We start from the raw sequence: 13539 nt of genomic DNA on the forward strand, positions 1-13539 counted from the left end.
ACTTATATGACAAATAGGGGCAGGTCTGACTGTGAAACTGCTCACTCATTGGCTAACGACTTGGGATTGAGAAGTTGTTAGTCAATGAGCATCTAGTTTCATACCACAGATTATCCTCCATTTTGAAACATGGTATGATTTACAAAATACACTACTTCTTTTTTTTTTTTTTTATTTAATATCACCCTAAATAAGTGACTGGGCCCATAAACTCAACAAGAAAGTGTTTACAGAGGTCAAGTCAGAAAGTCAATTTCCAATTTCTACAGAACCAGAAGCCTTCAGATAGAGATCAGTTTTACGGTACTTCCACATTGGCTTCATTTTTCCAATCTGGAAGATACATCCATGTCATACTGCTTATGATTAAGTAAAGCATAATGGTCATTCCAGAAGAAACTCGGGGCTTTTATTGTCAAAATCTATCATCCAAGCATCATGGTAAGGTCCTGTATGTTACTGGGGTCTTTTATTTTGAAAATCTGACACACCAAGTTCCTTCTGTTGTCACTACTGTTTGTCACTACCAGTTTACTTCATCTGCTTTCTGCCACTAGCATCACTCAGTCCAAATTGAATCTATATCCTCCTTACGCTCTGTACTCTAAATGACAAGAAACATGACATATGATAGACACATTTCCGGTTGTTGTAGAGGAGCCACCTATAGGACCTAGAGGAATCATTGCTGCCATTTCTTTCTTTCTTTCTTTCTTTTAACTTTCCTGCCAACAGGCAGCGGCGACTTCGTGTTTTTTCATCATTGCTGCAGCAGTAAGAACTGGAGCCTGTCGCTAGGCAACCACTCCTCCTTCTCAGCATCAGCACCACGACTGTGTTCACGCTCTCTGCCGCATCTCCGAGTTGGCTGCACGTTCTGCGTGCCTTGTCATTACGTATAGGGCAGGTTGTGGTTTGCAAACACGATCCGTCCCTCTGCCAGTTTCAGAGCTCGGCAAACACAGGAAGAGATGCGAAGGCAGCGGAGAGGAAGGGCGAGTAAAAATAAAAATGAAAGATAAACTTAAGTAGCTATGTTATGAGGGGATGGGAAGGCTATGCTGCTGTATTAGTGTGACGTCTGGTGGAAGGCAGTGAGGTAAACGTCGGGGGGTACATACATTCACAAACACACGGGCTGAACGGGATGCCCGCGTGACTGCAGGGAGGAAAGAGGCGGCGGAGGAAGAACAGGAGGAAGACGAGGAGGAGGAGGAGGGGGGTCTAGGTGCGTGTGTGGACCGCCGCAAAACCTCCGAGGTGGAGTTAACAAAGATAGAAAATCTGTAGGGAAATATTTCTTCCAGCCTGGCTGCTATTTTGGTGCAGTTTGAAAATCGATGGAAGATATTTATTTCCTGTTTCCTGTTGGGATAGCTAATTAGTCTCGCTTCCAGAGCGAACCGATGTGATCTTAGGGCATTGATCTCCACGCCGTCTTTTTTTTTTTTTTTTTTTTTTCCTTGACAGGATGAGGACCTAAAGAAAGAAAGCGTGAGGGGAGCGCACATGTTCGGATGTTGTTTCCTTCGGACTGATCGCCACATGCCGCGTCTGCTGGGAGTGAAACTACAAACGATCAGCTGCTTTCTCTGGGATGCTTTAGAATTTGCGGCCTGCTCAGATCTCCGGTTACCGCAATGCCACGGGCTAGAGGAGAGCTGGGGGGGAGAGAGAAGGTGGAGAGCAGAAAGCAGCAAAAAGCAAACGAGTAATAATAGCAATAATGTGAAGATTTAAAAGGAAAAGAATTGCCCAATTTACCTGCTTGTGTTTTATTAAAAGAACGTCTGGGCAGGAGAATGGCGCAGACTGTACTCTATAAGCTACAGTGGCTTGTGAACTGTATGGGGTGATAGAGACACTGTGTGGACTTAGTATAAAGGCTGAAACGTCAAATGAGGTGAGTATGGTGGCTGCGACTGTGTAGTAGCTCATTTCTCAACTTTCTGCTGACAAAGTTCTTGGACTCACTGACTGGACTATAATGCGCACCATGGGACATTGCGCAGGACCTGCCAGTGGAGAATTTGGTGCATAACTGTGACAGAGTCGAGCTCTGAAGCCAGCATTTATGTCTCTCTCTCTCTCCTACTCTCCTGTGCTTCTGCCCACACAACTTGTTTTATGAACCCACTGTAAGCGTAAAACCTCTCCCTGCCTCCTCCACAAGCCAAACATGCCTTCACCTTCAGACTCCAGCAGCGTGGCTTCGGCCTCTGGGTCCCGGGGTTGGTCAGACAGCCGTAGGGGCATGTCGGGCCGGGGGCCTGGTGGGGCCCGACTGCTTCTTTACCTAGGGCTGTGCCACCTGGGCTTGGGAGCAATGGTCCTGGCCTTCTCTTTCACCAGCATGGCCTTCACCACCACTCCTCGCGTAAGGCAGTCCTGTCCATTCTGGGCTGGTTTCTTTGTAAGTGTAAATCCTACTGAAAGTGAATGGTATTAAGAGTATGTAACAGCAGATATCCTAAAGGAGGTATTTCATGGTGTATATGCTTTCTGTTTCCAGGTGGTGGCATCGGGGATTGTTGGAATAATCTCATGGAGAAGACCTCTGACGCTGGTGGTATGCACAGTATATTACATCTAATTTTTTTCATCCATGTTGACATAAAAGCTGAGGTTCAAAACGTGCTTTACCACAGGCTCTGCATTGTTACATAATCTTGAGGGTCTTTGTAGTGGGGTGTTGTGTCAAAGTGCAGTTTTAACATTTCTATATCTTTATGAAAAAAACTATAATATTTTATATTGTGCATAACATCATGACGTAAAACAGTTAAACACTTAGCAAGCTTAGTAATGGGTCTACGGGCATACAAGATTTTAGTATATTTGGAAACTAAAACAGGCGCTTTCATTGAACATGTTCTTCACTCTGGTTGAAAGCTTTTTAAACCATAAAATATCCTGCTGTGGTCTTTGGTTGCATGCCACACTCTAACTCAAACATCATCTCTGTGTATCTCCACAGGTGTCACTGTTTATGCTGCTTTCTGCAGTGTGTGTGATACTCAGTCTGGCCGGTTCAATGCTCTCCTGTCAGAATGCACAGATGGTCAAATCTATGTTCACCTGCAAGGTACAGTGCACAACATTATGCAAGCGTGGTCTTCCACTTTCATGCCAGATGCATGCGTGCCAGGAATAGTTGCAAGTATGTTCTTTTGGTGTGTGGATTGGTGTTTCACACTGATCTAATGTGTTTAGGTGGAAAATGGTCTGTGTGTGTGCTGTGCACGCACAGACCCCTGCTCCATAGATGAGGAGAAGCTGATCCTCAACCAGGATACTGAGTGCCACTCAGTCAGAAAACAGCTGAAGGTAGGTAGAATATTTTTCATCCACGCTGGAAATCCATTTTGCACATAAAAAAATTACACAAACTAACAGCTAAAATTCTGAAAAACAACACTTGTAGGATGTAGATTTTTTTTTGAATGCATATTTTTCTGCAGGACCTTTTGTTCAGTGCATGTGGTCTCAGCATTCTCTCCACCATAATTTGTACCCTGTCCACCGTGACCTGCAGTATCCACATATTCTCCCTGGACCTCTTGCACCTGGTGAGAACAGACACAGCACATTTTACATTTAAAATGTGTACCCTGCAAATGTGCTGTACTGCTGCCTTAAGAGATTTGAATATACATTGCTGTGAAGAAGTATTTGCCCCCTTCCTGATTTCTTATTTTTTGCATATTGTCACACTTACATGTTTCAAACACATTTTAGACAAAGATAACCCAAAATGCAGTTTTTAAATGATGATTTCATTTATTAAGGAAAAAAGCTATCCAAACCTACCTGGCCCTGTGCGAAAAAGTAATTACCTCCTAAACTTAAGAACTGGTTGTGCCACCCTTGGCAGCAAGAACTGAAATCAAGCATTTGAGATAACTGGCAATGAGTCTTTCACATCACTTTGGAGGAATTTTGGCCCACTCTTCTTTGTAGAATTGTTTGAATTCAGCCACATTGGAGGGTTTTCAAGTATGAACGGCCTGTTTAAGGTCATGCCAAAGCATCTCAATCTGATTTGAATCCAGACTTTGACTAGGCCACTCCTGTTTTCTCTGAGCCATTCAGAGGTGGACTTGGTGGTGTGTTTCGGGTCAAGTTCGCTTGAGCTTCAAGGCACAAACGGATGGTCAGACATTCTCCTTCAGGATTTTCTGGTAGAGAGCAAAACTCATGGTTCCATGAGTCAAGTCATCCAGGTCCTGAAGCAGCAGAGCAGGCCCAGACCATCACACTACCACCACTATGTTTGACTGTCGGTATGATGTTCTTTTTATGAAATGCTGAGTTAGTTTTACTCCAGATGTAACAGGACTCAAACTTTCCAAAAAGTTCAACTTTTGTCTCGTCAGTCCACAGAATATTTTCCTAAAAGTCTTGGGGATCATCAAGATAGGGGTAAATTTTCATTTAATATTAAAATGTATTTGATGTTCTGAAATATGTAAGTGTGATAAATATGCAAAAAAAAAAAAAAGAGGTGTTTTAGAGTGTTCAGGATAATGTTTTAGAGACTGTACACAAACAAACCCTACTTGTTATTCCCATCCAGCTGGCCCCACATCGCTCTCGGGCAGTCAATCCAGAATGCACCACTCCTCAGGATGCCTTCCTGACCAACATCATGGACTTTGAGGAGTTTGTTCCACCCATCCCTCCACCCCCCTACTATCCTCCTGAGTACACCTGCAGCTCTGAGACAGATGCACAGAGGTACTAAACATGCACTTAATATGCATCAATATCACTTCTTTGGAACGTGTAATAGCCATTCACTTACATGACTCGGCTACATATTTTAAGAAAATGATTAATATTTTTGTGCCTACATTTAGCATCACCTATAATGGCTCCATGGAGAGCCCTGTTCCCCTCTACCCCACTGACTGCCCTCCTCCTTATGAAGCTGTGATGGGACAGAGAGCTGCCAGCCAAGTAAGTATGGGCATGCATGTACACGCAACAAAAATATAAACGCACAGAACAGTTTCTCTATTTCACCTCATAACCAATCAACAATGTATAAGCGCAACAATTTGTGTATACACTCAGTATCATTTCAGGCTTCAATAGCAACCAGTGTTTCAGATCTTTATGCAACAGTCCATGTGTTATCACAAAGCAAACACAGCATGGTCAGCAATCAGAGTTCAGAGCACTCAGTACCAATTGTGTCCACCGTTGGCATCACGCATCTGCGGCACATAAACATCACCATACTGTCACTAGTGGCCTGTGGGATGTTGTTGCATTCCCCCTGGAGTGCACGGGCATGTTAAGGGATAGGTCATTTTAACTTAACCTTTTGGGTTTGTGCTTTTATTTTTTTGTTGAGTGTACCTGTGTTTGTGTGATGTACCTAGTGACCATGCTGATCCTTGTCTTTTGTCACTATCAAGGCAACAGTGTTTGACCCCCATGGCACTGAGCTGTCTGGAGAGAGAGGAACTTCTACTGCCTTCAGTGGAGAAGGTGTGCTAACAGAACACATTTTTACAGAGCCATTTGCATTTGGAATATAAAAAAAAAATCTGTCATAAAGGCAATTTTTTAAAGATTTGACATTTTAATTATTCCAAAGAATTTGGAGGCAAAGGATGTTGTCACTGGTTTAGCAAAACAGGTCATTCTTGTCAAATTTTGTGACATTTAATAGATTTAACATTTATTAGAAAAAGCTGCTAAAAATCAACGTAATTATTAATTTAAAACTGTAGGTCTAAACCTTAAGGGGCACTTCACCCCCAAAGCAAATATACATGTTTATCCATCAAAACTGCTGTTTGCCAAATACAATCACAGTGCCAAAGGAAGCCGGCGTCTACTTATGATGAGAGGTTCATGCTTGTAAGAAGATGCAAACATTAATGCACCTATTCTAATTAAAACCATTTTGGCACAAGATAGTAGATTAATATAGGTGTTACTAATCACATTAATACATGCTCTGTACCTGTACAGGTACGCAAACAGGTGTTTTAGGTAAACCAGTGTTTACCTTCTATTTTAAATAAATATGCTGTGAAATATGTCCATAACATCCCCTCCCCTACGATTTTTTTGGTTTACCTTTGCCATGATTTCTGAGAAGGGGCATTACTGCTGGGTTTTTGGATTTTGTTTGTGTGTGTGTGTAGGAGTGCGTGTTTTGGCACTTTGAGCACCATAAGCCCAGTGACATCTAGTTCCATCCAATGGAAAGGCAGATCTCTCTACAGCCAAAAGATGGACAGATCAATTAGAAAACACTACAGCCCAGAATAAAAAAACATGTATTTGATTTTAGGGTTTATTATACCTTGAATTTAACACAAGTGTTGTCAAATCTAAAACCTCTTCAGTCAGTGACAGTATTTTTAAAATTGTCAGCAATGTACTAAAAGGAAATACGAGGATTTGACAGTGTGTTAAAATCAATATTCACTTACAGTAACTATACTGAAGTAATCAGATCTGTATTTCAAAATGAGACCTAGAGTCATTAAACATAAAGTACTGTTCAAAAGTCTTGTGCCACTCCTCATTTGGCTTCTAAGGAGCCAGACTTTGTTGTCATTTTGTCATCTTGAGCAAAGAGTTCTGGAGGTCTTTGTTTGGACATTGGCTGCTTTTTCATTCATTTTCATTCCAGTCCTTGTATCAGACCATCTTCAGAGGAATTATTTCATTATTTCTTTTACTTATTCTTTAGTTATTATTATTATTCCCTTGATAACCCAATTAACACTGACCTAGGAATCATTCATGCATAAAAAAGGCGCCTAACTCTAAAGATGAACCAGTATTGTGTTTACACATAACAGACAACTTAACAAAGAACTCATTTTAAATTGTATCTTTAGACATTTTATTTATTTAACAGTTTGACACATATAAAATAGTATGTTTGCACCAACAAGGTGATTCCCAAAGAGTTATTAGCCTTGGCATATCTTGGAATGATGTGTAGTGTGTCATTAAAAAAACTGAGTAAAGGGGCGCCTGGGTGGCTTAGTGGTGAAGCCGGCGACAACATACACATGCCGCAACACGGCATGTGTATGTATCTTTCCCCCATTTCCTGTCTCTCTCCACTGTCAATAAAAGCCGCTGTGGCCAAAAAAAACAAAAAAAAACTGGACAACTGGAAGACAGAAGAAGAAGTGGCAGGATTAAAAGACTATCTACAGCAGATGAACAGTATCTGAAAGTCATGTGCTTAAAAAGTAGAAAAAAAATCCAGCAAAGACCTGGCACAGGACCTAAGAGATGGGGATGAGTTAGGGATCTTGTCAAAACTGATGGTATTACGAATGCAGAAAAGTTTTCTGCTGTACCATCAGGAAAGCATCCAATTGGCTAAGGCTTAATTTTTCAGCATGACAATTATCCCAAATACACTGCCAATGAAGTAAAAGCATACTTGGGTAGAAAAAGTCGGGGAGCTCGGGCTCCTCAGAGCCTGGACCACAACATTATTGAAGCAGTGTGGGATCATCTTAACAGAGAACAGAACACAAGGCAGCCAACATCCAAAGAAGAGCTTTGAATGTCCTTCAAGGAGTCTGGAGAACTGTTCCTGAAGACTACTTAAAGACATGACAGTCATACCAAATATTGACTTTCAAGCTAGTTAGAATTGTACAAACTTTGCATTATTGTATAACAGGAATATTATTGCTGAAATATGGTAAGGAGTTCCACAAAACTTTCAAACTGTGCTATAAATGAAATAAAAACTTGTAATAAACTCATAATATTTACCTTTTTTTATTAGTGTCCATGGACAGTGGATCTCTGTTAATGTCAGAGATTGTGGACATCCCCGATGATTCCTCCCCCTCTGAGGACTCCTGCCTCATGGAGGTTGGGCTGAGGAACCAGGGGGAGAGGAGCAACAGGAACGCTAATGAGGCTGGAGACGGAGGAGACGGTGGGGAGTATATCAACTTAGGTGGCCCACCATCTCAAACACCAGAGAGTCCTCTGGCAGGAGGGCCGAGAGCCAGGCGATTCATCAGAGGAGAGCGGTCAAACTCCTGCTCTTCACCCAGCACAGCTACCACCACCTATAGGTGAGTGCAAACACATGGTGCCAGGTTAGAATCAGAAGTTAAAACTGTAACCACACACAGATATATATGTCAGATATTTTGACATTGTCCTGTTTTGCTATCCAGGTCTCCAGTACTGCGGCGCCAGGCCATGCTGGCTAGTAGCTGTTCTCAGCTGGAAGCAATAGGGAGTTGCACCTCTAAACATCAATCCTCCATCCCAGAGATTCAAATTCACCCGTCCACCCCCTCAGTCCAAGGAGCCATCCCAGCCTCTTCTGCTCTCCTTACTTCATCCTCCTCTGCTGCCAGTGAGCAGTTTAGCGGGCAGCCCCTTCCGCGCCAACCCCTCTATCTTCGACGAAGGGCTGGGAAGAGTGAAAGAGATGGAGAAAATGTGAGAAAAGACCGGGAAGGCTTTCTGCGCCTTGTGAGGTCACTCAGTGAGCCAGGCCTGGGTTCCTCTACTGAGACAGGTAAGTCAGATCCCAACATAAATACATGTCTTAAACTAGTTTTACAGTTCCCATATCCTGTCTAACCTTATATTTCTCTAGTTGACTTTGGCTCTGGAAGCAGCAAGGCATCTATAGACACAGGTAAGAGCTCTCTCCTATGAGGCTTAAAGATCGGATGTTCAAGTGTCTCAATCAGTCAGCCCAATGTGCAAAATGTTCTTTATTTAAAGATCTGAACCTTTGCTGCAAGTCATCACCACCTCTCTCTTCCTTTCCGTCACTTTTTACTCTAGATTGTCTAATTAAAAGGAGAAATCCCAAAAGAAATCATGTCTATGTTGTTTTGATGAGACATAGCTCAACTCATTTGCTGCTAATGGCCCTCATTCATCAAACCCTCTTAGCAACAACTGGAAACTTAACGCTTCAGAGGAGACACACAAATCAATGTGCATGTGATTTATGAAACTTTTCCACAACATCTAAATTATCAGTGAACTGATTACACATTGATAAATTACATCACACCATGGAAACAATAACTTACCTCGTCAGCTTCTTATCTGCACGATTTTTTTCAAATGATAGACCCCAAAGGATAGATGCTTCAACGGCAAAGTCATTTTTACAGTGTGTCATGAAAAAAATGCAATCATCCTTGACCACAGGCCTTAATGTCACTATCACAGGCATAAGATTTTAGGAAGCCTAATTTGTTATAGTGGATTTTTCTATGAGACACACTAAGTGCCCTTGACTGTCTTGTAGAGCAGGAGGACAGTCCGGGAGAGTCTATGATGCCCAACAGCGCTTCCTACAGTAGATATACATTATACTTCTTTGTATCTGGGCAGCAGTATTTCTGTATTTGGAGGTGTTTCACCTTTTTTATTAGGCAGCACAAGTCAGAATGTTTATACTTCAGTTGTTAAATTTCAGTTATATCTACCTGCAGCTCTGTAAGTGAAGAGCTGCCTTTTTGTTTCCCTTACTTTCCCCCTTTCATATGTATTTACTTTTAGCACGGTGAGGTTGTGTTTCACCGTTTTGGTTTTCTATCAGCTGAGAGAATTTTGGTTTGCAATTTTGTCCTAGACTCTCCCTAAAACTTTATTTAAGCCTCTGTTATATAGCAAGAATAAAAATATTGACACATATTGCCCTGTACTCTGGAGAGGTCTGCAGTTTTCTTGTGGCATTTTTCTACTCATACTGCAGCCACTAAGTGTTGTTGCAGTTATTTATACTGCTGATTGGATAAAATTAATTGAGTATAGTAAATAAAAATCCATATTTTAAATTAAGTAATTGGCCCTGACCCTGGCAACTTGTTCAGGGTGAACCTTGCCTTTCGTCCTATGAGAGCTGGATGGATACATGCATGGAAAAATAATTTATTTATTCTTAGCCCCTGCAGATCAGCACCATGGTCTCCAACACATCAACCTCATACACGCACTCACACACCTTGCTGTTATGGTCTCCACTGTTCGGTGCCCATGTCTGTTTTTTTTTAGGTTATTTTTGACTTGGCATTGGGCTGGTTTTATCACACAGAGCTGGCAACTCTGCTGCTGGATCAGCTATAAGGGCATTATAACTCTGTGTGTAACAAAATCTTTTTTCTTCTTATGCAAAGGTCCATCCTCTGAAGCGTGTCTGTTGCCCCGCAATTCTGTTCCTCCGGTTGCTGCTCTGCCCAGGAAAGGCAGCATCAAACTGGCAGCCACGGGAGTCCAGGTCCCCTCTAAACCCGCACCCGCCTCGCCAGTACGTTTACCTAAAGACTGCCACCGTTCTCTCGGAGACCTTAAGGCAAGTCAGAAAATTCCTGATGGAAGTTACAGGAGCAGTAAGCTGGCGAATTTGAATGGCTCCGCAGTCTGCTCATTCTCTGATCTCATTTCATTTCCTTCAGGTCACTCGGGTTCTGGTGGCTCGCTTCCTGCAGCGCTCCAAACGTAACCTGGCACCCTCATCCGAGCATGCTGGCAGCACAGGGCAGGGGCCTAAGAGGAGGAGTGGAGCTGACGGTGCCAACCACTTGCCCTTGGAGCAGGTATGACAACAAGTTCTGATTAAGCTCAAGAATTTCTCTTTGCAGCAAACCTTCTGCCCTTTGTCACAACTTGATAAAATTATCTTCAGGTGTTGCGGACGCCTTGGAGCACAAGCCGAGGACAACCCAACCATCATTCCCATCATCCTCATCGCCGTGGACATCACCATTCCCACAGTGACAGTCGACACAACCGGCACCACAGCACCCGGGCACCTGAAGGGATCCACCTGCGCAGCTGTGGAGATTTAAGCTCTTCTTCTTCAGTGTCACTACGTCGATTAGTGACGCCTCATGCACCACATGGGTCATCAGGAGCTCTCTATTCAGAGTCTGCACTGTGAGGAGAAGAGGACAGTGAAGTAGGGGTGGAGGAGGAAGATAGATGGCATACAAGATGACAGGATTGTAGGGGAAACTATCTAGTAGCCTATTGAGATATTGTCTTCCCACCTTTATCTCTTCTTCACTTCCAGTTCTTGAAGCCAGCTGTGCAAATGGCCTTATTTAGTGGTGCTCTCTATCATGTGAACAACATCCTAGAGCTCCCTCACAGACTAACAGCAGTGCTCACTAGATGTTTATTTCTGACAGTCTCTCTTTAGAGAACATACCAATCATTGGCCAAGATCAACCTACATCTTTTCTGCCATACGTTGACCTCCTCCCTCTCAATAATCAACTGGAAAAATCTTGTCCTCAAGACTGGAAACAGAACTCGACTAGCATTCAACCCACTTTCATTTACTTTCAGTCTGTTAAACAATGGTTTGCAATATGCTTCTGGCCCTTTTGTACATTGCTATTCATTCACAGGATCGTTCAGGTGAAGTGATCAAGGAAAACTCTTTGTCTTCCATTGATTGAACAAAATGCATCAATACACGTATAGTCAGCTGAGTACAATGTAAGCTAAACTGATAAAGTAACACGTGAGGACAAATGCTTTCACATTGCTGAGTTGCTAATTTTGTGTTTTTGTAATTCAATCACACTTTTTCCACCTACACTATGGCCTTCAAAAATAAGGCAGCCAGCATCCAAACACTGACAATAATGCACGCCACAGACACATGCTCAGCCTTTGAAATGCACTCTCTGTGGGTGGCCCCTGGACACGGTCATTTAATTTGCCTGTGCGCATGTTTTACTACAACCGGCGATACAGCAGGAACCCTGTGCATTAATTCCTGACTGTCTGTAATTAAGTAACATGTCCTTCAGAATGTCTTTATCTGCATGTTTTGACTATGCTTCTTTTTTCCCTCTTGCACCCAAGCCCTATGATATTAGACATTTAAAATGTATTTGTTTTCATAGCTAGCTCTAAGGACAAGGATCTGCAGCGCTCCCAGTTTCCTGCCAGATGGTTCCAAACATGCCTCTGTATCCAGTTTGAATTTAATAGAGTTTGAATATGTGACGCTGGCTAAAGCAGCTCGATCCTGTAAGATAAATAGGTGTAAATTGTGCTCTGATGACATAAAGAGTCTCTTGCAGTAAAAGTACAGATGAATTTGTGGTCAGGCTTCACAAAAATGTGTTAGCACATGTCCCTGTGGACTCTACGAGTTACTGATGATTAGTTGAATGAAAAAAAAAAACAAAAAAAAAAACAAATCTTCCAGACACTCTTGTGACAGGGAACTTATGATGGGTCTTGCAGCTCTGGGTACTGAATTTTGAAGTGTAATAATATATTTGTATCAGATGGGATTTCTTTTTTTCTTTAGAAAGACTTTCTGGTGTGCTCACTAAGTGATGATACTGAATCCGTATCAGTAAAGGCACATTTTGGATACACTCATATGTATGTAACTAATTTTAAAAATTGACACACATACACACAGGCACATGCATACACTTATAAAGGCACTGAGCTGTATTTCTACCTCCTGTCTTGCATAAAATGTAATTTATTTAAAGAAATGTATATCTGTAATGCGGGCTTATCGGGACAGAGCCTTGAAACCTGAACAATAAATGTAATCTAAATATGACACCTATTCCAGATTTTAAATGCAGTGTCAATGTATTTCATGAAATGAAATAAATGATAGACAAAATATAGTATTGTGCAAAAGTCTTGAGCAACTCCTCATTTCTTTATATTTTGCTAAAAAAAAAAAAAAAAAAAGGGAAGCGCAGCGATTTATTGAAATAAGTGCAAGCATGCATATAAATACAGTATATAAGGGGAAAAACATGTTTTTACAATTCTGATGAGTTTGAAAGTCAATATTTGGTATGAGCACCTTCAGTCTTCAGCACAGCCTGAACTCTCGTAGGCAGCATTCTTGTCATTTCTTTAAGCAGTCTTCAGGAATAGTTCTCCAGGATTTTTGAAGGACATTCAAAGTTCTTGTTTGGACGTTGGTTACCTGTTGGCTCCATCCTCTGTAACAATGATCCCACGCTGCTTCAATAATGTTGAGATCCAGGCTCTGGGAAGGCCAATCCATGACTGATAGTGTTCCACTGTATGTTTTTCTATCCAGGTATACTTTTCCTGCATTGGCAGTGTGTTTGGGATCATTGTCATGCTGAAAAATGAAGTTTTTACCAATCAGAAGGTTTCTAGATGGTGTTACATGGTGGATCATGTCTGACTGAACTTTTCTGTTTTCACAGTTCCATCAATTTTGGCAAGATTCCCAACACCACTGACTGAAATGCAGCCCCAAACCATGACAGAATCTCCAGCATGTTTTACTGATGTAGACACTCACTATTGTACCTATTGTACCTCTCTCCTGACCTCCTTCTTACATACTGATGTCAATTTGAAGCATAAGATCTGTTGCCACTGATTTGTTCAGTTCTTGTGTAATTTGGCACACATGACAGCCACCCTTATTTGGCCAACATTAGATGGATCAGCCGAAGGGCCAGATGCATCAGATATGCCAGATTTTCTATTTTGGAATTCAACTTTTGGTGCAAAAATTTGATGCTTGTCAAACTG

General features: G+C 41.9%; 1 protein-coding gene across 1 annotated transcript; it reads left to right on the forward strand.

Annotated features, from left to right (window-relative positions):
• The first annotated feature begins 1475 nt into the window (after nucleotides 1-1475).
• On the forward strand, nucleotides 1476-12580 carry fam189b (family with sequence similarity 189 member B). The gene is made up of 14 exons (XM_030749027.1): nucleotides 1476-2413; nucleotides 2513-2569; nucleotides 2978-3085; nucleotides 3214-3327; nucleotides 3462-3569; nucleotides 4577-4737; nucleotides 4860-4959; nucleotides 5424-5496; nucleotides 7781-8078; nucleotides 8184-8533; nucleotides 8615-8656; nucleotides 10155-10330; nucleotides 10434-10574; nucleotides 10664-12580. The coding sequence occupies exons 1-14, from the start codon at nucleotides 2180-2182 to the stop codon at nucleotides 10916-10918; spliced, it is 2217 nt and encodes a 738-aa protein (XP_030604887.1). The 5' UTR covers nucleotides 1476-2179; the 3' UTR covers nucleotides 10919-12580.
• The last annotated feature ends 959 nt before the right edge of the window (nucleotides 12581-13539 follow it).

The sequence above is a fragment of the Archocentrus centrarchus genome, chromosome 16, assembly GCF_007364275.1.
Source record: "Archocentrus centrarchus isolate MPI-CPG fArcCen1 chromosome 16, fArcCen1, whole genome shotgun sequence".
Lineage (NCBI taxonomy): Eukaryota > Metazoa > Chordata > Actinopteri > Cichliformes > Cichlidae > Archocentrus > Archocentrus centrarchus.